This window comes from Thamnophis sirtalis, unplaced genomic scaffold, assembly GCF_051295495.1.
Source record: "Thamnophis sirtalis isolate CommonGarterSnake01/CBP01778 unplaced genomic scaffold, rThaSir2_p1.2 scaffold_7, whole genome shotgun sequence".
Taxonomy (NCBI): Eukaryota; Metazoa; Chordata; class Lepidosauria; order Squamata; family Natricidae; genus Thamnophis; species Thamnophis sirtalis.
In genome coordinates, this window is record NW_028261387.1 from 23,925,257 (window position 1) to 23,950,418 (window position 25,162).

Genomic DNA, 25,162 nt, shown 5'->3' on the forward strand with positions numbered 1-25,162 from the left:
TACAATAATCCGTTGCTTTTAGTAGCTGAAGAAGTGCAGCTGCCCTGAATAATAAATAATAGAAAACCTTTGAAAATCAAGCCAAGATACAGAGCTTTAATTAATCTGTCTGCTTTTTAAATGCAAATAAATAACCCATGAGTAAAAATCAAAGGAAATATGCTGTTTAGTAATAGCAGTCCTCTACTAACAGCTCATAGTAAGAGAGATTTATTGTTGTTTATTGTTTATGTTATATTAGCAGGGGTCTCCAAACTTGACAACTTTAAGATTTGTGGACTTGCTGGCTGGGGAATTCTGGGAGTTGAAGTCCACAAGTCTTAAAGTTGCCAAGTTTGGAGATTGCTGCTATATAGGATTGCCTGCAACATGGTAAGCAGAAAATCTATAGATGCTGCTCTTCTGGTCAATACATATGTCTTCATGCTAGGAAAAGCTGAACCTTAGATATTTGTCCACTTTTACAGAGGCCACCTCTGATTTTAATCTTTATTATCTATTTTCACTGAGAAAGCAGAACTGCTATTTCAGCTAGTTATATGTATTAGTGACATAATAATTAGTCAATCAGTGAGATTGAACTGATTCCTTCATTCTGATTATTTCTGGCCAGCCTTTATCTCTAGATATACTCAAACTTTCTAGTATATACATACCTGCATTTGCACACATTTATCATTGTGTTGTGGTTTTTCTCTTCCTTCTCCTGCTCAATAAATCTAAAGTTTTCTCTGTGCAGCTGTGAAGTGCTACACACATGACTGGTATTTAGAAATCATAGACGAAGGGAGACAGAAAATAAAGTCTAAAGTTCTCCTTTCTCCACTTGGTGCCTTTCCATTGTATTGTACCTACAACTTTCAAAGTTCCCAGCTAGTGCATAAAGGGGTAGTTCTGAAATGTGGTTGATAATCAGCCATAGTAGACATTGTAGAGGAGAGCTATGTTGGTCTATGTTCCTATGCCTTGCATAACAATAAAAATTATGACCCATTGTGGTCGTAAGTCAAGGACTACTTGTTGCTATGCAAGACAGTTAGGTGAATTTTGCCTCATTTTATGACCTTTTATGACACTTAACCACAATTGTTAAGTTAATTGTTGCAGTTAAGTTAGTAACACAGTTGTTAAGTGAATGCGGCTTCCCCATTGACTTTACTTGTCAGAAAATTGCAAAGATGATCCTGAGACATTGCAATTGCAATAAATACATGCCAGTTGCCAAATCTGAATTTTGATCAGGTGGCCATGGGGATGTTTCAATGGTCATAAGCAGAGGTGGGTTCAGATTTTTTTACTGTCAATTCGCTCAGGGATGCGCTTCATGCATGTGCTTGATTCGCCCTATGCGCGCATGCACAGTAATGAACAAATTGCTTCTGCACATGCGCAGAAGCAAAAAACAAAATGGTGGTACCGTAGATGCTGCCAAAAGAACCGATTTGGGGGTGTGGGTGCCGAGTTACTACCTACTCAGCTGAACTGGTCCAAGGAATCCACGTTTTTCAGCATTGTTGTAACTTCAAACAGTCACTAAACTATCCTATTTATCAGATTATAAGATGCACTTTTTTGTCTCCCAGAGGGGGGTCAAAATGTCTGTGCATCTTATAGACTGAATATTGCCGAAGCCCCGCTCAACCACCGGCCATTTATTGGCCTCCGCATGCCCCGTTTTTGGACCTTTTTCAGGCCTTTTTGGCCAATTTTTGAGATTTTTTCACCCCTTTTTTGAGGCTTTTTGGCCCATTTTTTCCAAAGAAAACAGGCCAAAAAAGCCAAAAAATGGGCTAAAAAAAGCCCCCCAAACGAGCCAAAAAACCCTCAAAAATGGGCCAAAAAGCCTCAAAGATGGGCCAAAAAAGTATCCAAAAAGGGCTGAAAAAAGCCTCAAAAATGGGTAGAAAATAAGCTGGAAAAGGGCCAAAAAAGGCCCCAAAAAGGGGCGTGGAGGCCAAAGACCTTTTTTTATTGTTTTCCTCTTCTAAATTAAGGTGCATCTTACAGTCAGGTGCATCTTATAATCTGAAAAATACAGTAACTATCAAGAATTACCTGTACTGCTTTGGTTCTTATCGCTGCTTTAATATAGGATCTCCAAAATTTATTAGCATTTCGTTTTATAATGGATAGCTGCAAGGAAGAGGGAAGTATTCTAGAACAGGGCTCACCAACCTTTGGGACCTCAGGGACCACTAAATTCATAATTTTAAATTCCATGAATTGAAAAAAAAGATAAATAGTATTTAGTGCAATATAAAAACTGCAAATAATTTGTCATATATATATATATGTGTGTGTGTGTGTGTATACATCAGTACACACACACACACACACACACACACAAATGCATACATACATAGGCTGCTGCCATTTCATTCCTCTGATTGTACTTCCATGTGTCACCGTTAATGACCAAGCAAGATAATTCAACAGATGCAGCACTTCCCACATTCTGATCTTGGCGCCCCAGAGACACGGCCCGCTTCCACAGAGAAGGGAAGGGGGCGTCGCCTGAGGGGAGATCCCGCGGGGATCGCTTTCTCTCCAGCCCACCGGCTCAGCCGCCGCTTGGTCCCTCCGCAATCCTAAGAACTTTACTCACCCTCCTCCCTCTCCCTCTCCCTCCCAGAGGGGAGGATTTAATGAATGAATGAACGAGGCGGCGGCGGCAGCGCTGGGCTGATCTCCTTCCTGGCCGCTCGCTCCGCTTTCCAGCCGTACCGAGTAAGAGAAGAAGACGGACCACCGGGCACATGCCACACTGTTGAGCCGCCGCCAGGGAGGCAGATAAAGCGCAAGGAAGGGCTACTCTCTCCCAGGGCGGGAAGTTGTTCCACGGCCGGGGCTTGGAGGTAGCTGGTTTTCAGGGAGCATCCCTCCTGCTGTTGCCCGGTTGTCGTGAGGACAGCGGTCCCGCCTCCCCAGCCTCTGGAAGGCGCGGAGACGACCAATACCGGACTGGATTTCTGCTCGGCTGGCTTCCCGTGAGGTGCGTGTTTGGCCGGGCTGCCGCTTCCGAGGTTGCCTCGCTCTTTGGCCTCCCGATTATCGGCAGGCCTGCTCGGCTCTCCGGGTGTTGGGGCGAAGGAACACGTGTCGTTTCCTCTGGCCTGGAGGGTGGTGGTGGACGAGACCTCGGTCTCTGAGCGCGTTCCCACGATCGGAATCCACGCTTGACTGGAATCCCGGTTAGATGATGGTCGGTCTCTTAACTCCGGGTGTGAGGGAAAACGCGCGTGCGAGCGGTAAGTGTCTATAAACCCTGTTGATCTTAAGCAAATTTAACCATTGCTTGGGAGGATGTTCCTCTTTATTTCTGAGAAACTTAATCTTATAAACATTTACTACTGCAGGCTTGAGAATGGGATGTTCATGTATCAGAAGTTGTTGCGCCTCCTCCACCACTTTCTTTCTGGAAAAATTGACCTGTGATGCTTTTTTTTTTAAAGGTGGTTTATCAGACAATGTAGATAAACATGGCTGGCCCTGGTTAGTATTTGGATGAGTTGACCTCCAGGAAGTGAATTTTACAACTCTAGTCTCCCGGAGCAGGGAGCAACAAGATCTTATTATTAAGATCACTGCATCATTGTATCCATGGAGTCAGGAGGCAGGCTTGACTCTAGGATACCTTTATCTTTTATAGACCTGATTTTTATGCAACGGGAATGGAATTCTGAAATTCTCAATTCTGTGTAGGTATAAACATTTGGACTGCACTCATGGAAAAAGACACCATGTGGTTTGGAGATTGGCTTGTACATGAAGCATTAAACTAAGAAGCCACATTGTGATTTGCTTAACATTAGCTGACCATGAAATATGTCTCTATTATATCACAATATAGGCATCCTTTAACTGGGGTGTTGCCGGTCAGCTTTTGGCTTGGCTTAGTACTCAGAACATCTAGGCCTGCAAAAATTTAGATCCACAGTAGGCAGTAATGAAGGATAGAATACTGTTAAATCTTTGCTACTCTTTGTTTCAACCTCTGTAGCCCAAATATCCTTAAGAACATGCAATAGTTTCCACCTTTAATCTCTGAATGTCTATGAAAATTCTCTGTCATCCATCTGGGACTTTAATCTCTGGTTTGTTCTCTCTTTTTTTGTAATTGGAGAGCTAGTTATGGGACGGAGTTGTGGCTGAAACTTTGGGATCCCTTTGATGAATTAGGCTAGAATAACAAATAATCTGAACAAGTACAATTTCCTATGAAGATAGGGCAAACTTTCCTATTTGGTTCCCCGCACCCACCCCTCCAAAAGCATGGACTTTGTCTACCAGAATCCTCTACAGTAGTTATGCTGACTTTTGGAATCAGTAGCTGGAAATTACAGTACATCCAACACATCCAGAAAATGTTCAATATGGTGGAGACTGCCTAAACTAAACTAGGGTTGGGCAATTAATTTTCCCAACAGGCCACATGAGAAATTGGGATTTTGTGGAGGGCCAAACCAATATATTTCTCTCTCTCATATTTTGATGAGTCTTCATAGTAGTTGTCATTTCATTTTGTCTAATAGCAGGATCATCCCCGTGCACCATATTCCTTGCTAAAAATCTTGAAGCTGTGTTTTGGAGGGAACAAATGTTGAATTTTAGTACAAGTTGGAACTTCAGTTGCTGATATCTAATTTGTTTTCCCTTGACAGGCTATTCACCAAAGGAACATGTAAATTCAAGGGTCTTCCTTGGTCCCCACTGAACAAGCAGGATGCCAGAGCAAAGTAATGATTACCGAGTGGTTGTGTTTGGAGCTGCAGGTGTTGGTAAGAGTTCCTTGGTACTTCGTTTCATACAGGGGACCTTCCGGGAGACATACATCCCCACTGTTGAAGATACATATCGCCAGGTGATCAGCTGTGACAAGAACATCTGTACTCTTCAGATCACAGACACCACCGGAAGCCACCAGTTCCCTGCCATGCAGAGGCTCTCCATCTCGAAAGGCCATGCATTCATGTTAGTATACTCTGTGACCAGCAGGCAATCCATAGAAGAGCTCCAGCCAATCTATGAGCAGATCTGTCAGATCAAAGGAGACATTCAGAAAGTCCCAATTATACTTGTAGGAAACAAGAGCGATGGCCCTCAAAGAGAAGTGGGCACCAGTGAAGGAGAAGTCCTTGCCGCAAAATGGAAATGCTCCTTCATGGAGACCTCAGCCAAAATGAACTACAATGTGCAGGAGCTTTTTGAAGAGCTCCTTAATTTGGAAAAGAGAAGAAATGTAAGTCTGCAGGTGGATGGCAAGAAATCAAAGCAGCGGCGAAAGAAGGATAAACTGAGAAGCAAATGTTCTGTGATGTGACACCTACTGTGTGGCTAAAATAAGAGTGTAGTCTTGATCTTGCAGGACAACTAGTCAGAGAAAATTCTGATTATTGAGATTTTCAGAAGTAAAGTAAGATGTTACTATTAAATGTGGGTTGGATTGTTTGAATATTTACTTAAGGGTGGTTTTGCATGTTCCTTTTTGCCCAAGCATCAACTATGCCTACTGCAAACTGGTCAATACTGTTCTGTGGTCAAGTGCATGATAAAAGTGGCATAAATAATCTTAAACCTGCAATGTACTCCAACATTTTTATATTTTCTTCGATTTGCAACTTATTTCCTATTTTACAAATACTAATGTGAATGAAAAAATCACAACAGGATTCTACTGAGTAAACCAGTATGATTAGACAGTGCTACAGCCAATGCTTGCATATACTTGGAGCAAAAAATAAATGCTTACAGATATAACTTGTTCTTTTATTACTATAGATTATTTATATTATTTATGGTGGTCCTTCAAATATGTATATTTATAGGAAAGAAACTTTGTTCTCAAGTGTTCCGTGTTATATGTAAATACTTTGTATGCTGTAATTCTACATTGGCAAGATTGTGAATGATTAAAATTAAATGAGTTTTTAATGTGTATCTATTTACTTTCCAACTGCTAATTAGAAAGATTTATTTTCCAAAAAGACAGGTTTAGTTAATTTAATTGTTGGGGGGGGGAATTTTGGTACTCTGCCTCTTTTATAAAAAGAATAAAAGAGGCTGGAGTACTAAAAAAAATTATCTTGATACAGCTGGCATGGAACACCTGATCTTCTAATACAGTCTGTTTTAGCTTGCCAAATTAATCCATGAATATATATTTAAACATGTATTGCATTCATCTATAGACTATAGTTTCTGAATCATGGCTCAGTTCACACAATCATTATCTTTTAAAGACTCCATAATCCCTTGCAGGGTGGAGTCTGGGCAACTGAATGGAGATGAGTGTTTATACAATATCCTACTAAAAAGCAACTAACTACTGTATTTTTCAGACTATAAAACACTCTGGATTATAAAATGCATCTAGCTATTGGGGAGGAAAACAAGGGGGAAAAAATCTGCCTCTGCCTCCCAGCATCCATCCGGTATTCATCTGGCCTGTTTGCCGTGGCCCATTCACCACCAGCGCGGCCCGTTCGCCACTGCCCATTCACAGTGGCCTGTTTGATGGTGCCTGTTCACCACAGTCTGTTCACCACCGCCGCAGCCCATTCTAGAACAGCTGATTGGCGCCACATCAACCCACTCCCCCTGCGATAATATTCAGAGTATAAGACGCACAGACCTTTCCACCCACTTGTTTTGGTGGGGAAGTGCATCTTATATTACGAAAAATGCGGTACATCATGGATAAAAGAGAATATTTTTAGCTCATGGTTGAACTGTGAGATCCTTAGTATTTTCTGAGATTGATGGTTTTGTTGAAGATGCTTCATTACCAAACTAGTTAACCTTAATGCTCTGATGTGCAGGGATGATGATGTCTAGTTTGGTAGTGAAATGTCTGCAAGAAAATCACCAAGTTCAGAGAGTATCAATAATTATGTACCGTATTTTTCAGAGTATAAGACACCTTTTTCTCTCAAAAAAGAAGCTGAAAATCTGAGTGCATCTTATACACTGAATACAGCATTTTTTGCCTCCTGAAACTGCGCCCCCTTCACCAAAATGGCGGAGCATAGCTTTTAGAAAGCTTTCAGAGAGATCCTGGGGCCTGGAGAGGGCAGAAATGAGCGAAAAACAGCCCATTTTTGCCCCCCCCCAGCCCCCAGCAGCACTCTATAAGCTTCCTAAAGGCTATCCATGCCCTTTTTGGGGGGAAAAATGGGCCCGTTTTTGTGAAAAATGGGCTGTTTTGGGGAGGTATGCAGAGTGCAAAAACTTTTTTTAAAAATTTTCCTCTTTAAAACCTTACTGCGTCTTATACTCTGGTATGTCTTATAATCCGAAAAATATGGCTTAATATATTGTGTGGTACATTATGGCTTAGCCTTAGCCATTGTATGCTGTGGTCCTTGGAATTGCTCCATTTTACTCTACTCTACTGATAAAATTGGATTTCTATACAAAGATCATTTTCTCTCAGTTTTGATATCGAGAAATCTGTAGTAATCTATCTGTAAAAATAAACTTCTTATTTTCTACAAAGTAAATCTATGCTAGTAGAATTTGAACCATAAAATGTTGTACCAATATAGGATAACAAATTCATTTTATGTAGTCATACAACAGCTTATAAATTCATTCTACATTTTATTACCATGTGTGCCTACTCTCTGCTGATTTATACATTTGCAACTGAAAATATAAGACATCCAGATTCGAAAAATGACCTGTGTTATAATAAACATATAATGTACCTTTTCAACTTAATACAATTCCATAGAGAACATAGTAAGCAATAATTATACCTGATAACATTAATGCCTCAGTAGCTTTATCACCTCAGTTGCATAAAAGTGTTGATCCTGAGCTAATAAAAATGCTAAATAAATATTTACAAAGCTGCAGAGAGCCAAATATGATTTAAATTAGCTTTTAACCAGTTTAGCTATCTGGACTTTGTAAATGAAAAGTATGCTGTTGGAATAAATTGAGTAGAAGACCAAATTATGAGAGACGTGACTTATCAGGTAAGGGGGGAAAAAATCTTAGCAGTTATTAAAGACAGACAGCAGCATAATTTACCTCAAATACTTTTCTCTCTGTTCTTAGACACAGTCGTTTTTACACATTGTGCTAAATTAAGCTTTTTTAAAAATCATAGTGGCCTACCTCATGTATGTTGCATTGTAAACCAGACTTTACAAACCATTTTACAATTCTGTGTTGTGTTGTAATTTTGTTTCATTTGTTTTGGCTTAGCACAATGTTTAAACCCAGTGGCAAACTAAGTTAAATCAAGGGTTACTAGTGTGAGTAGTGTTTGTTCTTTTTCCTACATGTATCTTGATTAGTTACTTCTCTCCACATTTCTTAGACTAAAGTTTCCTGGTTCCTTTATAAAAATGACTAAAACCTGATTTGTAAACTAAGCTATAAAAGCAGGTTCTGGTATTTCACAGACAACAATGTTAGCTAGCTAGATGGTTGTGGAAGAATGAGCTCAAGGGTTCTGATATTGATGACTGTCAAGTGGGCTGTGGGAAAAATCCTATCCTGCATGACTAATGTTTTTATAGATCTATAAATGCAGTTGGAAAGACAGGCTATTTCAGGGTTGACTCAGCCTTCCATCCTTCCGAGGTGGGTAAAATGAGGACCCAGATTGTTGGGGGAAATATGCTGACTCTCTGTAAACCGCTTAGAGAGGCCTGAAAGGCCTATGAAGCGGTATATAAGTCTACTGCTATTGCTATTGCTATTGCTATTGCTATACAGACTAGTCCTCATTAGCAAATTGCATGGCCTACTTTCTTGCCTTTAGCCATGCAGAGAATACGGGTTTGTCCTTGTAAACCACTGTTTGTTTGGTTTGGATTTTTTTTTGCTTTGAGTGATTCCAATGACTTTTGATAACTGTTCTGTTTTATAGCTAGTCTCCTGAGAATTGTATACTGAGAATAGGTCATAAAGGAGGTGGAAAGCTTTAAGAAAGATGATGTAAGTTTTGGTATGCAGGGTGTCATATGATTTGAAACTTATTTATTATGCTCCCTCTATTTGCAAATTGTGAAGCAGGTTTATCAAAATATATCTTTCAAGTTCACACAATCCATGGCATTTACGTGCTACAGCAGTGGTGGGTTCTGGATCCTGTTGCAACTGATACGGTGCAACGGGGCCGAGAGTCCACCACATGAATGTGCACAGTGTGCATGCACAGCACGCAGCATGCACATGCATACTTACTGCCCATGATGCTCCGCAACACCTCCGCTGCTTGGCGGAGCGTCACACAGGCACTGTACACTCCATGCATGGAAGCCCCGGAAACCTCAAATACTTGTAAGGAGGGCGGGCGGGTGGGCCCTCCGGAGCACCATACTGGAACGGTACCTGGTGCTCCTGGCAGGCACCGGTACGTCCGTACTGGGGCGTACCGGTCGTAACCCACCACTGTGTTACAGGCTCAGACAATCGAAGAATTGACAAGCTTCAAGCCATTTTAGTTTTCAACAAGTTATATACACAGCCCTCAGAATCACAGATTAGCCTGTCCCATTGTAACCTAGCTTGTAGCTGGCTATACTTTATAGTTTGTAGTGCTAAACAAACTTTGTCAATTGGACTGAATAAAACCATACATAAGATAATATAGTTAAGCTTCTATTTCAGGCATTGTCATAAGCTACAAAGTATTTGCTAATTAATCATGGTTTGTGTTGCACCAGACTCAAGTTTACTTGTATTTATTTAAAGAACTTATATAACTCACCCATCTCAATTTAGTGTCTGTGTGCCTAACAGTGCATAAAACATAAAATAATGCAATATAAAAAGCAGGGGAAAATATACAGCCAGTTGGTACAGCCTTGTCCTATATAATACCCTCCAGTGACATTGGCCTGCAGTTCCATTTTGCAGCTACCATAAAATTTATGGCCTAACACATCAAATTGGAGAAGATTGGTTTGAAGATTTGTCATTTCAACTTTGTTTTTTAGCTGCAAAATAAATCACAGAAAGTCCAGTCCATTTTTCTGTTTATAGCAGTTCTCTGTCAACGTCCTCATTTCTCAAATGAAGGTATAATTCTCCCAGGTCTTGGGGATGAGATGGTTGACCTTTTATTACAGCTGTTATGATTGATACAATCCAGTGGTGGGTTTCAATTTATTTTACTACTGTTTTGCTTGTGCGCACTTGCACGCACCCTCACTTTTGCGCATGCACAGAAGCACCCGGACAGGTGGGCAGAGCCTCCCACTGCTGCCACTACCAGTTCGCCTGATCCGGGGCGAACTGGCAGAAACCCACCTCTGATACAATCTATTATTTGCTGTAGTTGGTGTTCTGTTTTTTCTAAAATATGAATTTATTCATAATTATTCAAAATGTTATATAATTACTCAAAAATACTTGTTAATATGTGAATAATGGTTGGAATCATTATGGTCTTCTAGTTGCACTCTCAGCCAAATGTCCATTGACCTTACTTCCCTCTCTCTGCATTTCCCATTAGCTCTTTCAGCAGGGAAGAAGTGTACGTAACTTGATATGTATTGCTCAGGGAAAAAAATCTCCCTATCATTATTGTAAAAAAGTTTTCAGTTCACTTGTACTCAGTCTTCTGGCAGGCTTCTGGTAATATTTCATGACACTAATTATTTAATATTAGAACAGTTATGTTTCATTTGGCTAAAAGGTAGATTATGTCCCCTCTCTAATTAAAAAAAAAGTTTAACTGTTAATCATCATATTAATATGTTTCCCTCATTGTTTTAGTTTTACACAGCCTGAATAAATTCTTAATCAGTTTACCTCTATCTGGGCCATTATATTTTTAAGACTTAAAAAGATTGAATTATTTTATAGCTTTACTAAGGAAAGTCTGTACTTTTTGTAAGGAATTTCTTGATATGTGAGAAAAAACAATTTACAGGAAAATAATGGGAGGAAAATAAACATTTTTCAGCTCTACAAAAGGCATATCTTTACATTTTCTACCAAAATGTTTATATCCCATCATGATGAAAAAAAGCTGCTCGCCCTGGATTAACTGTCACAGACTTAGTTGAGTAGTAGTTATTAAACATCACTAAGAGGTCAATAGGACCAAGGTGGGTATATTCCCCAATATAGTTCATGACAAAGGTCATCCAAGAACAACAATGCCAAGTTTGCATTGGGTTCCCTTATTTCTGATAAAATCCATTCATAGAAAATTGACAATCTCAAAAAAAGTGGCTATCTCAAGAGTATGAAATGTATAGTTACTAAATATTCATATTTAAACAGTGTTTCCTCTATATTACTTTTCTTTCTCTTATTATCTCATTATTTCAAAAATATCCATCCTCAGGGTATAGAGAAAAAGTATAAAGTTGTTATTGCATATAAAAACTGATGAAACTGGCATACAGTAGCTTAAATAAACACAGTTCTTTCAAATGTGCTGTTTAAAAATTGCCTTCAACCAAATCAGGTTGGAAAATTTTCTACCTAGGTCTATTTGCTTATTGTTTTTGAACAAATGTGTGGAAAAAGAAATCCATGTTTCTTGTAGCTTGATTTAATCATGTGGTAGCAGCTGAATCATATTTCAGTTTTATGCAGAGACTTGTGTTTCCCCGAAAATACAATCTGTCCTGAAACTAAGGCCTTGCCACATTTTTCGTGTGGGCAAAAATATAAGTCCCCCCTGAAAATAAGCTCCCTGGACAACCCCTCCTCCAGTCAGGCAGAGCACCGCTCACCAACCTAGCAGTATCCCAAAGGCGCCAAGCAGGGCCAGGGCACCGCTGTGCTCTGAGCATAACTTCTTCTCCGGCTTCCAAACTCCAGAACTCGGCTACAAGTCATAAAGGGCCCTAGTTGCCTGTCTCTGCTCATCATGGGAACATGGGAGATATAATCGTGTTTAACATGGTAATTGGTGGTTTATTCCATATTCAGCAAAAACAGGACAGGATTTTATTTTCTTGGTCATTGTATTTTACTTTGCAAGCCATGAAGGGATGAAGGTAATATTGTTTTAACATAGAGGAGCTTCCAAGTACACTTATTTGTAACCCAGTTTTAGGATGGTAGGTGAGAAGATGGTCAATTAGAATAATCAATTTTGTCATGGAACATCAAAGTCATCCAATGAGTCAAACTCAAGGACTAGAGTATAAAACAAAACATTCTATTTCTGGTACTGAAACCTCCAGGGAAGGATTATTATCAGTGACCTTTTTCATACAGTAAAAGGATATTTTCTTTTGAAACCAGCTAAAAAAAAAATCCTTCCAAAACAGAAGCTGCTGACTTTGAACTGGTGACTCATGATCCATCTTGATCTTGATTAACTTAGACAGTAGCATCCCTCCTGCTATACAAGAATAATTTTAAGAAATAATATATTTTCACACCCTGCTTGCTTTCTATACATATTAATTGGCCATCAGAAATATTCATAATTATTAATAATATTATCTGGATACATGGTATTCGTGCCCAAAGAGAAAACATGTAATGTTGACCTTCACATCTTTTTTTTAAACTTGGAATGATGCATAGAAGAAATGATCAACTTACAAATGTATTAGCAGTAATAAATCAATGGGTTCGTGTCAGAGTAACAGGAATGCTTCCATCCTAAAGGTTTTAGTATCACCCAAAGATCTATAGAGATATAGACAGACAGACACATTAAAAGGATTTTCTTTCCAATTTGTCACATAGCATTTGATAAGGGCCAGTAACTTGAGTAACTGGTTTAATATTGCAGAATAAAAAGGAAATAAGATTTCATTGCAACTGAATAGCAACATAAGGCTATACATCTTTGTGGCTTATATGATGGGTTGATTTGAGAAGGATCAAAGTAATTATTAAATAAATTGCTCCTTGGGTGGAAAATACTAAGTTTGGCTTAATTTTATTCATGACGTTTATATCCAATATGTTCATTTTTAAAACTCATCCTAAATCATTATATATGATGTGTAGAGAATATGAACATCATAGGCACTGGTGGGATTCAGCCAGTTTGCACCACTTGAACCGGTTGTTAACTTTCTGAGCAGTTTGGTGAACTGGTTGTTGGAAGTAATCATCAGGGCAGAAAACCGGTTGTTAATGTCTATGATTAAGAGCCGAGGTGGCGCAGTGGTTAAATGCAGCACTGCAGGCTACTTCAGCTGACTGCTGTTCTGCAGTTCGGCTGTTCAAATCTCACCGGCTCAAGGTTGACTCAGCCTTCCATCCTTCCGAGGTGAGTGAAATGAGGACCCAGACTGTGGGGGCAATATGCTGATTCTGTAAACCGCTTAGAGAGGGCTGAAAGCCCTATGAAGTGGTATATAAGTCTAACTGCTATTGCTAAATTATTTGAATCCCACCAGGATATCTTCATTCTCCCTTCACCCAATTCTGAAGAATTAGTCAGCATCCCTCTGAAAAAATATATTTATAACTTTTTAAAAATATTAACGTCTTTGTAAAAGATCCGAACTGGTAATAATTACAGGTCGTCCTCAACTCGCAATAATCATTTAATGTCCATTCAAACTTACAATGGTTCTGAAAAAAGTGACTTATAACCTGTCCTCACACTTACAAACATCACAGTATCCCCATGATCCCAAAAGGTGGGCACTTGGCAACCAGCATGTATTGATGATGATTGCAAGGTCCTTTGTGTGAGGGTTGTAAATCCAGCCCTGTGTTTGATGAGGGGTGAATCGTGGTTTTTCCTTGGAGTATACCTTATGATTAAGTAAAATAAACCCAAGGTAGATTCTAAGAAAACACATTTTTATTATAAAATAAATAACAAACAAACTTACTGGCTAATAACTACATTCTGGTAAAGTTCCTAGCCTACCTCCTCGTAGCAGGCAAACAGAAACAGAAAGAAGGAAGAAGGAACGGACATGCTCAGTAGGCTTACAGAGAAGAGTCAGCCTACCTTATGTCTTAGAATATGAGCACAGCTGGCAAAACAAAAAAAACCATCGTGACACTTTGGTCACGTGATTGCCATTTGCAGTCTTTCCTGCTGGCTTCTGACAAACAAAGCCAATGGGGAAAACCCAGATTCACATAATAATGGCATCATTCACCTAACAATTGTGATGAATTTGCTAAACAACAGGGCAAAAGAAGGTCATATAATTGGGCACAATTCATTTAACAACTGCTTTGTTTAGCAATGGAAATTCTGATCCCAATTCTGGTCATAAGTGAAGACCTACCTGGTTTTCTTTCTTGCAAAATGTACACTCAACGAGCGAGGCTTTCTCTGACATAAATTGCACTCACTGCTACCAGCATGATTTCACCACATTTCCAAATACCTTAGAGTTGCTCTGCTGTTTTGCAAATTGTTCATTCCCTGCGTGATCGTTCTTCCCATTACTTTGGCCTTTAGCCAAACCTATTATGTCTGCCTCTTTTTCTAGTTCATGCCTCAGACGGCCTTTTCATTACTCAACCACATTTATTCTGGAGGATTCAGATGCTTTTTTAAAAAAAAAAATCCCTTGCAATAACTTTGTGATTTGGTTTTCTTTTCCAGAAAGCAAATGCCTTTTTGAAATTGGGGCAGAGGTGGTATTCAGCCGGTTTAGACCAGTTCGCTTGAACTGGTAGTGGTGAACTGTGGGTGCTGGCGAATTGTGGGTGGACCCACCTGCCCCAGATCGTTTTCGATATCGTGTGTATGTGTGCACACCACACATGTGAGCAAAGCGCATGCAAAGAAGGCAGCATGCATGTGTGGAAGGCGCACACGAATGCCATGCATGTGCGCATGTGCTCACAGTTGTGAACCAGTGGTAAATTGGATGATATATACATAGAAGAAGAAAAAATTGTATGTTATCTGTATATGTCGCAAATAGAACCCATAATGTTGCAACAAGATGTATCCTTCTGATTCATTTTATTTATTTTTTTATTTAAGAAAAAGCCTTTAGATCTGCTTCTTTAATCTGGAACTCTCCAAACGTATTGGGAGCTGAGCACAGCTGCCAGAAAATAGCCTTTTAGAAGGACCAGTAGCCCACAAAGGCATATGGCATGTTGGGAAAAATTGGCGGTTGCAATCTGTCTCTTTTGTCACTTATATCTCTTCCCTTTTCCTTTCCTTCCCTCCCAGCAATACATAAATTGTGTGAAGCTACTCCCATTGCACAGGATGCTCTTCTCTATTTCCATCTTCAAACACAGGACAATGAACTTTTCAAGAAGGCTGTCACTATGCTTTGGTTTTTTTTTAATCCCTCCTTGGTCTGTGGGTCCCGAATTCATGTGCCAAGAAGGCTGGGCAGGCTCTCTGCAGTCTGAGCACTGCTGTACTGGATGGCATGTCCTGCTTCTTGTTCACATATATTACACATAGTATGAGACAGTAGAGAAATTGTGTGTCTGATGATAGATGGGTTTACCCTGGAAGCACATTCCATTATTATAAATTCACTTGGTCTTTCTCAGTAGAGATCTCAGAAAAGATGTTCTGAGCCAGTATTTCAGAGTGCCATGGGCACATTTATTGGGTTTTTAAAAATACATTTTGATCTTTTCTAGTTGTGTTTTTTGTCCTTTTGGCAGTCTGAATGTGAATTGAATATAGTAACTATCCTGTGTCATAAGACAGATTTCTTATTATATAGTCATAATATGCTCTGCCAAGAATTGTTCAGAAATGTATTAATTTGTTTATGCAGCAATAAATCTAAGCAATATTTTATTTTGAGCCTAACACAGTCTCTGGCATGATTGATTCCTCTTATTTGACTTGTATGTCAAGGATTGGACTCAGCATAGAAATCCCATCAGATCAAATAAATCAGGGCTGTCAAACTCCCACCCTATAGGCGGGATGTGTCACATGCTGGCCACATCCACGCTCAATTTAGCAAAGGCCAATACGTGAAATGACGCCATCGCAATAACGTGAGTTTGACACCCCTGAAATAGATAATTTGGAATTCTACAGCTGTATTCCAAATATTGCAGAGACCTCTTTCAAAGGCAGGTTCCAAAAGTTACAATCAGAATAAAAAGATTCTCTACAAATGCATTCCAAGAAGGGAGGTTTGGAAAGATTAGAATGTAGGATTTCCCAGATCCCATGTGAATATATCATGGTGCTGTGCAGATAATGAATATCAAGAATTTACATGCAAGGAAAAGTTAGCTGATAGGAAAGACTTTCTATGGAAAACACCTGTATTTAGGGACAAAAAGTTCATATTTTTCTTTAACATCCAATATAAGGTTCTCATTTATAGATGTGCATTATAAAGGCTGACATAAACATTTATTTTGAAAAATAAGCTGCAATCTTTTGTTGTGTCTTCATTTTCTTTGCAATAAAAACTGTATGTTTAATCACCATCACTAAGGTATTCTGTTCTAAGTAGAGTCATAACTAGGTGAAGGACCCCTCTGCTCACCCGTTCTACATGACAAATCACTTCTTTTGAGAGGAGCACAATCTTATCCAAAATAAATATTGGGGCTAATATTGGATCACCCATTGATAAGATTTGAGCTGTGCTTGTTGTTCACTATTCCCATCCTCAGAGCTTTCAAATGATGGTTCAGGATATTCATATCATCTCTGGCTTGGACCAGGGTGACACGGTGTAAGATGTCATCTATGGATGATGGATGCTCCTTTCCGCTGGTCTCATAAATAACATAGGGGAGACGAATGAGCCTCATGGGGTTAAGCTTCTTCTCCAAATATTGGCTGAAACTACCTGTTTAGGTAGGAACAATCCATCTAAACAGTGCCCCCAACAATGTTGTTGATGTTGAATTTATATGCCGCCCTTTTCCCCGAAGGGGACTCAGGGCGGCTCACAACTCAACCAGGGAAGGGGGATACAAACAAGAATTTAAACAACATAAAAAAACAATGCATAATTAAAACACAACAGTCATACCAATTCGAGGCGGGGGCAACAGTTCCTTAGCCCCAGGCCTCTCGGAACAGCCAGGTTTTAAGGGCTTTGCGGAAGGCCTGGAGGGTGGTGAGGGTTCGAATCTCCACGGGGAGTTCGTTCCAGAGGGTCGGAGCAGCCACAGAGAAGGCTCTCCTCCGAGTAGTCGCCAGTCGACATTGGGCGGTGGATGGAATTCGGAGGAGGCCTAATCTGTGGGATCTAATCGGTCTAGTGGAGGTAATTGGCAGCAGGCGGTCTCTCAATGGTGGGTTCAATGCTGGTTTGGACTGGTTTGGCTGAACCGGTAGTGGTTTGGCAGCCTGGGTAGCTGGAACCACAGCAACTCAGGCCTGCCATGCCCCCGAACTGGTTCTCTGCGCGTAGCCACAAGCAAACTGGCAGTAGTGACTGCCGGAACTCACCCCTGGCCCCCAACCCTTGTAGATATCCAGAAGTAGTTGAGTACTAGTTATTAAACACTGCTAAGAGGTCAATAGGACCAAGGTGGGCATATTCCCCAATATAGTTCATGACAAAGGTAATACAAGAACAACACATGCTAATTCTGTCTTATGAATAACATTAAATCCCATCTGAAAATGACCTACACAATTCATTACCTCTAGAATTCTCTGTAGTTGATTTCTCAGTAAGAGAAGGTTGGACTTTCCAATAGAGAAGGCTGAGGTCTGCACAAAAGTGATGAAACGTGGATGGATCCAGAGAGTGCCTTATCTCCTGGCATTGATCAAGCCTACCTAATTCAGTATTTCCATTTCTCATTCTGAAGAACAAGTGTAGGCCTCAACCTTCCAACAACTTATAGCCATAAAAAATAAGCAAAAATTGATCTACTGAGCAGAGTCTTAAGTCACAGCTATAAATTCTGCTCTGTTTGGTTAAGGATCATTTATTCTGCCTGAAATAAAGTGTTGCCTAGTATATTTTTGTCTTTTTAGTGATAGTCAAAAGTGGTGCTTCAAAGGGCAACTTTTCATAAAGAGATGATGCCATCTATTGGCTAGCCGTGATATTACAATTCGGGCAAAAAGACGAACAGCAGTGGAGAGCGCCTGAAAAATTCACCTTTGGCACAGATAATATATAATTCACACATCAGTTAAACCATAGTTTATGTAAACACTACAGTGTAGTGTCACCCAAATGTAGTTTATGAAACCAGATGGCTGTATTCATACAGCACGCTGACTCCAAACAAAGCACACTCTGTATCAGTAATCACATACCTTTAATTTATCTATTTATTAAATTTACGTGCCACCCATCTCGTGGTTCCAGAAAATAATATATTAGTAATGGAATCAAGCCTGCTTGGTTATGAGCGCGTTTGATTGGAAGTCACTTTCAAATTCATTTATACTCGGGCTGGGATCTGCTTCTAAAACTTAATAAAATTGCAAGAATAATGGCTTGTCTAAGGTCAGGCTCTGATCGGTCTTTAGTTTCCCCATAAAATCAAGAAACCCCCGTTCAAAATTTGACATTTTTTCTAACAGCATCTTCCTGGGATGCCGTACGAGGGGTTACCGTGATTCATATTCTCCGAAGAGCAACTGGAGAGAAAGGAGTTGCCCTCCTGAATCTCTATGGGGTTCCTGTAGAGATCTATCGACCTGCTTCTTAAGAGTCGAAAACGACTAAAGGCACATGGTCAACGGAGTCCCGGGAGCCACCGGCTCGGCTTAGCCAAACGATAGAGCGATCCAGATCTTTCCCAGCCTGCCTGCAACCCGAAGCGCCACCCGGATCCGCGGCCTCCCGTCGGGGCGAACCTTCCACGCCCAACCGCGTACAACCCTACAACAACGTTGTAGCCAGCCGGGGCTGAACCGAACAGCTGCGGCCGGCTCGCCAGCCCAACCTGGCCCTTGGCCGCCACGGGGCGCGGAGCCAACCTGCCGGGCGCGGGCAAGCGGAGAGGAAGCCGCTCACGGCTGGGAAGGGCGAGCGGGCGAAGGGAGCTCGGCGGCGGCGGCAGCGGCGGTCCAGGAAGCCCTGTCGCCTTCCCCGCCCGGGGCCAGGCGGAGCCAGCCGCGGAGGAGGAAAGGAGGAGGAGCGGGTGAGAGGTCGGCCAGCTCCGGTCGCCCATAGAGACGGTGGAGTCCCGAGTGGCGAGGAGGGCGGAGGCGTGTGGGGGCGTCGAGGAGGGTCCCGCGGACGGTGAGCGGCGGGGCGGCGGGGCTGTTTTGGGGGAAGAGCGGGAGGGTCTCGGTGAGAGACAGCGCCTTCTTCCTCCTTCCCTGCCCCGGGTTTTTTTTTGTCTCCGCCTCTCGCCATTGCGGCGACGGCTGGCGGGTGAGGACTGTCCCTCGGCTCTGCCCGCCGCTGCCCTTCGCCCCTGGCTGGCGGCGTGGTTTTAGGCGGCGGCGGCGGCACTGGGCACTACCGGGGGCGCCTGGCTCTTTCCCGCCACTGCGGGGCGCTGGGCGAGGCGTGGCTGCGGCGCGAGAACGGCGCTTGGGGCCGCTAGGCCACCCGTCCCTGGCGCTGGCTCCCCGGATCCCGGCTGTGCTTGCGAAGGCGGAGAAGCCCGTCCGGGGATCCTCTTTTTCTTCTCCCCCCCACTTCAAAGCCGTCCGTGGTCAATTAGAGAACAGAGGCGCGGTTGTGTGCCCAAAGCGCCTTGGGGGATGACCAGACAGACACTGTTGCGAAGCCGAAGACCCGGGCCTGGGCATGGAAGCAGCTCCAGGTTCTGAGGCAATGAGCCCTGCCTGCCCTTAGCCTCCCTAACCGGTTTCCCGGAGCCTCAGCCTATCATTTTGTTAGAGTCAGTTAAAGGAACTTGAATTAATTTCTGTGTCTCCTTCCCAAGCTCTTTGACTTGACTGGCTGTCCCCACGAAGGAGTGGGCTTCCCCCCTCTCCCCAGGTTTCCCTGGACCGCTGGATCGGCCCTTATTTCAGAAACGCAGAGGATAGGTTTAGAGCAGTGTTTCTCAACCTTGGCAACTTGAAGATGTCCGGACTTCAACTTCCAGAATTCCCCAGCCAGCATTCGCTGGCTGGGGAATTCTGGGAGTTGAAGTCCGGACATCTTCAAGTTGCCAAGGTTGAGAAACACTGGTTTAGAGGAACTCGACGTTCCTCTGGCCCAGGGGTTGCATTGGACCATGTTCTGCAAGTTTGGCTTGCCTGTGAGAATGTATGATACATTTGGCCCACTTTTCTCATAGACAATCGCACAGAATTTAAAAGTTCTGTTGGCCCCCCTCGGTAAAAACAAAACAAAAAGTGGTATTTATACCTTATGCAGAAAAGCACCGAAGGAGAGACAACGCTTCCTTTATCTGTTACTAATTACTGCCATGCAGGTGCTATCCAGAGTTTTTGGACATTGAACTCCCATCATCATAAGCATCAGATTGGGAATGGGGAAATCAGTATATGGCAGATTGGTTTTGCCTTGATGAGGGATCACTATTGTTTGGCTAAAAGACCCATCTTTGTCCTGTTTGGTACATTGGCTGCAATATTTTGTGGATGGAGGTTGCCTACTCTGGATGTCCAGCAGTGCACAGATGCTATTATCTCATTGGTAAAGTGTTATCATTCATAATAATCCTAATTCATGCTAATAATTCAGTTTCTGGATTTTTATAGACCTTCGTAGTTGTAGAAAAAGGCAGCAGTCGGCATGGTAGCTGGAGATGAATCTAACTATTAATGGCATACTTATTTTTTTTCTAGTGGTGGTGGTTCAGTAATGGTTGAGTATCACAAACATAATTTGTATTCCGGATTTTGGCAAAAATACACACGTCTTCTATTCCTGCTTTGAAATCTTTTTCAAAATGGCAGAATTTTGGAAAGAACAAATCATTTTGTACACAACCTAAGGAGAAAAAGCAGGAGAAAATAGTTATCAAGGGGCCTTCCACTGTCTGCTTTGTCTTAAGCTGCTTTTATGTACTATTTAAAAAAATCTCTACAATTTGTGAAAGTGAGCCGAATGAGACTCCACCCAGTACTCAGGATGTTGTAAGAAAGGAAAAAAGGAAGTAATTGTTCCAATCTGAATGTTAGGTGACTCTGGAGCATATGCTGAAAACAGTAATAAACATTACACTTTCACCATTGCTAGTGAAATGTCTGCTGAATAATAATTGCATTTCCTCCCTAAAGTAACAGTATGATTGGCAGGAATCCACAGTCTTGGCTTTCTAGACTTCCATAAGAGACAGTTGTCATTGATCATTCCCATAGTGCTCTGCATGACCAGAAACATTGAGAAAGGAAGTGGGCCTCTCATATCTCCCTTAGTGTTCATCTTTCACTGATGGTGAGTTTCTATCTGTTCCAAAGTTCAGCACGATTGAAATTTCAAGTTAAAAACACACTTCTCCACCTTTCTGGAGGGTATTTTAATATCCCCAAGTCTACTGCAAATTCAGTACAGTGTGAAGGTCTCCTCACATTTCCAAGTTCGGAATTGAAGAAGGATTTCTCTTTTGTTCTGACACTTGGCAAATACATTTGTGGAGGCCTGATGTTGGGAATCTAGTCACAAGAAAATGGGACAGCAGAACATTAGGGAGTTGTTGAACGTGTTCTGTCATGCTTAAAGTTGATTTTGTTTGTTATGGAAATGAAACACAAGACTGACAGCATAGTGAAATGCAACAAAGTTGGATTAAACAGCTTCTTCTATTTAATAGTTATTTAAGACAAACTCTATTTAAATTTCTTTTAAGTTAGAATCCCTCCTTATACTTGCTTTATATGATTATAACTGTCAGCACATTATAACTGTTCTAGGTGACATGAGATTATTTGCTCTAAGAAAGATTTAGCTTCAACTTCTGTATTTTTTGTTAACTTTTTTTAGTAGCTGTGCAAATAGAAAAAAATAATGTCATGATGAATTGAAGTTAGGGTTGCTTTCTTTTGCAGACTGCATTTATTTAGATTTTATGTAACTATTCTCACAGCATGTATACTTAAAGTGTTTTACAGTATAAACTGATTCCTTAGAGATTTAGAGTATGTCATATTTTTAGGATCTGAGCTACATTTTTTTATTTTCCATTTTAAAGATTATTGTAAATGTTAACAATTGTTTTCCACATTTGCACATGCCCATCATGCTTTTTTGAAATTGATTTATTGCATTCTTGGTTAATTCCTGGATGGGAGACCTTTAGGCAAGGTCAGCTTTAAACTTGACCTTAGTAGACATTGGCCTAGGATACCTTCCAGATCATTATAAAATTGCAAATATTTGGCTCAGTACAGAGTCATATCATCAATCAGTGGCTGAGGAACTCAGTAGTCTTTGCACTGCCTTCAGGGAATCCCAGAGTTATAGGATAAAGTAGAAGTTTAAAAGAAATCATCCCATGGTAAATAATTTCCATACTGTTGCAAAGAATACTAAATGGCTGGAGCCATGAAATTATCAATAGTCAAGTTCAACTTCTTTGACACAAACATAGACACATACGTGAATAAAATGATATCAATTGCAATTTGAATACCAGAAGTTGATTTTCTTTTAATTGTAGTCCCTGGTGATGAGTTAAGATTGAAAGAATTGTGAGGGGTGCTCAATAGTTCAGTTTTATCTCATAATTTGAAAGTTGGTTATGGTTTTGATTGTACAGTAGACATATACATCCAGTGGTGGGTTTCAAATTTTTTTTACTACTGATTCTGTGGGTGCGGTTTTGTGGTCGTGGTGTGGCTTTGTAGGTGTGGCTTTGTGGGCATGGCAGGGGAAGGATACTGCAAAAACCCCATTCCCTCCCCACCCCATTAACCTTCTTTCCAGCTCCGTTCTCCTGTTCAGGGCAACAAAAGAAGATCAGTTGGGAGGCAGCAGAGGCATGGCCAGCCTATTTGCTGGTTCTCGGAACTACTCAAATTTTCCACTACCATACCACCTCTGGATACATCTTATATTTCAGCTTTAGGAGTTGCAGAATTTGATTATTTTGTATTATTGTGGAGATTGACTATATTTCACAATTTGGCTTTGGTTGGCTTCAGCATTTATAGCAGTAAAGAAATATTGTCTCATTTCATCTGCAGACAAAATTTGTAATACAGTAGTCTGCTGTTGAGCTCTACCGTCACACGCTAACTGGATTCTTGCCTTGCACGTCCCACAGTTTGTTCCATCATGATTTACTGAATTATATTACATTATAAACTAAATTACATAACAAAGTATAAAGCAGATTTCTAAACCACAGTGATTGCATTCATATAACATGCTCACTACTAAAGTCAAACAAACAGTGTATGGCTATTATATGAACCAGGCCAGTGTCTCAAAGGAACTGTATCAGTTTGCTATATTGTATAAAGATTAATTACCACATGCAAGGAGTGTTTTTCAAGATTGGAAGGTTCCTACATAGCTGAATAAGAAATTAATGAATTATGCTATGGAACCAAGGCAAAATATAATTCTTCAAAAACAAGTTATTGCTAAAGTATTTAGTATTTCCAAACTTCCATGTAATTCACAGCCTCTGCCCTATAGAAACTGTGCTTATCAATAAGTGCCCCAGGCTCAAAGTGTGCAATGGATGGGCCAAGCAAAGGTTTGGGTTTTTTCCCCACTTCAAGTACATAAGATAAATAACTTCAGATTACAAGATCCCACAATGGTCACTTGAGGAACAGAAAATAATTTGGGATCTGCATTCTGCTTTCTTTCTTTCTCTTTATAAAGAGAAACAAAATTATGCTCGACTCTTCCTGTTGCTTCCTTCAGAAAAGCCAGAATAACATCTACTTTTTCTTTTTCTCCTTAGGAGAAAAACTCACATACGCTAGGTGAATTCTCAGAAAATGCCCCTAATTCAGATATGGGCATTTTATCACCCACCCATCCATATGGAAGTAAGCAAGGTTGAATAAGAAAAGAACCCTGACAGACAACAGATAAAGCAAATGAAGTACAATTCATTTCAACAAAAATTATACACCATAACTGAAATTATACTGAAATGTTAATCCATTATTGTACATAAAGCTGTACTGATATGAATGCAGATTAATTTGTTAGACAGCAGTAGAAAGATACAACATTCATGTAGCAAAAAACATTCGGATGCTTTGCGAACTAAAAGTTATAGCCACAAGTTTGATGTGATAAGCTGCAAAACCAGTCACTCATTCAATCAAATAGAAATACAGTATCAGAAAATGTCTTTTTAAAATCTTGCAAGTCTGGTTTAGCAAGAAAAAAACTAAAGATGGAAACAAGATTAAGCTCATGTACGTGACATGTCTTCCATATAAACAAAAATAAATAGCTTTATATCAGCTACATCTGTATTTTGTTGACTGCTAGTCATAGATAAGCAATAAAACCAAAATGCTAGTGATGCTCCTACACTAAACGCAGCATCCAGTTTTCCACTAACATGTCTAGATAATAATGTAGCCTTCTCCAACCTGTCCTCCAGATAGGTTGAAGTTGCACCTTGTGTTGTAATAGTTAAAGTGTTGGGTTAGAAGCTGGGAATGAAGGTTCTAGTCCATCTCAACTACATAAACTAACTGGATGATCTGAGGCCAGTCAATCTCCCTCTGCCCAACTTTCTACACAAGGCAATTTTAATGGAAAGAAATTAAAAAAGAGCACTCTATGTGCATTGCCTTGAGTTTCAGGCAAAAGATCATTGTCATAAAAATTAACTCGAAAATATATGATTTTATACTAATGAATGGCAAGCTTGAATTTTAACCATTCCACAGGAGTTCCTTCCCTCTATAGAAATTCATTTGCAAAAAGATCCTTTTGCCTTTGAATGGCTGGCAAATCATCAAGGATTTACCAAACAACCTAATTGCAGCCATGGCCCTGCATCTGAAAACTTTAATAACATTAAATGTAAAAATCTGAATCTCCTATGAGTTCAGGTCTAGATTTAACAAATGTGTACAGTACAGTGGAGGGGTGGGCAACTATGGCCCCTTCACAACCTGTGGACTTCAAATCCCAGAATTCCTGAGCCAGAGACAAAGCTGGTTTAAACAACTGAATCCACAGGATGAATTCTTACATCTGGCCAAGTCAAAATGCAGCTTCTTGGAGGTTTTGTGTACTGTATGAACCCAAGTACTTCTGGTTTGTTTAAACTATAATTTAACACTACATAAAATAAAGTCAGTGTATGCTTAATAAAATTTCTAAAACCATCTGGGGATGGTTGGGATCTTGAGTGCACCATCATAGGCTTCAGTCTTAGGCTTTATTTTTTTTAAAGCTTGCTATGAGATGTTTAATAATATTTTGAG

The 25,162-nt window shown here is 40.6% G+C and overlaps 2 protein-coding genes and 1 long non-coding RNA gene across 5 annotated transcripts in view; 2 read left to right on the forward strand and 1 right to left on the reverse strand.

Moving 5' to 3' along the window:
* The first annotated feature begins 2,777 nt into the window (after positions 1-2,777).
* DIRAS3 (DIRAS family GTPase 3) lies at positions 2,778-6,551 on the forward strand. 2 transcript variants are annotated; one of them, XM_014066437.2, is made up of 2 exons: positions 2,778-2,992; positions 4,662-6,551. In XM_014066437.2, exon 2 carries the CDS (start codon positions 4,724-4,726, stop codon positions 5,318-5,320), a length of 597 nt encoding a protein of 198 aa, XP_013921912.2. In that variant the 5' UTR covers positions 2,778-2,992; positions 4,662-4,723; the 3' UTR covers positions 5,321-6,551. The 2 variants fall into 2 exon arrangements, with proteins under 2 accessions (XP_013921912.2, XP_087575617.1); XM_087719491.1 differs by lacking the exon at positions 2,778-2,992 and adding an exon at positions 3,003-3,248.
* On the reverse strand, positions 4,934-18,886 carry LOC148044568 (uncharacterized). 2 transcript variants are annotated; one of them, XR_015697251.1, is made up of 3 exons: positions 17,510-18,886; positions 12,529-12,615; positions 4,934-5,034 (listed from the first exon to the last, which is right to left on the reverse strand). It is a non-coding gene; the product is annotated as an uncharacterized LOC148044568 (long non-coding RNA). The 2 variants fall into 2 exon arrangements; XR_015697252.1 differs by lacking the exon at positions 17,510-18,886 and adding an exon at positions 13,782-15,234.
* A 45-nt stretch (positions 18,887-18,931) lies between these two features.
* Positions 18,932-25,162, forward strand: part of GNG12 (G protein subunit gamma 12) — a 50,618-nt gene continuing 44,387 nt past the window's right edge. Inside the window, exon 1 of the mRNA XM_014066440.2 lies at positions 18,932-19,070. The gene's annotated coding sequence lies outside the window, so the exon portion shown is untranslated. The remainder of the gene's footprint in view (positions 19,071-25,162) is intronic.

What these genes read in the sequence shown, in the direction of transcription:
- DIRAS3 (XM_014066437.2), top strand. Translation starts at nt 4,724, where the DNA reads ATGCCAGAGCAAAGTAATGATTACCGAGTGGTTGTGTTTGGAGCTGCA.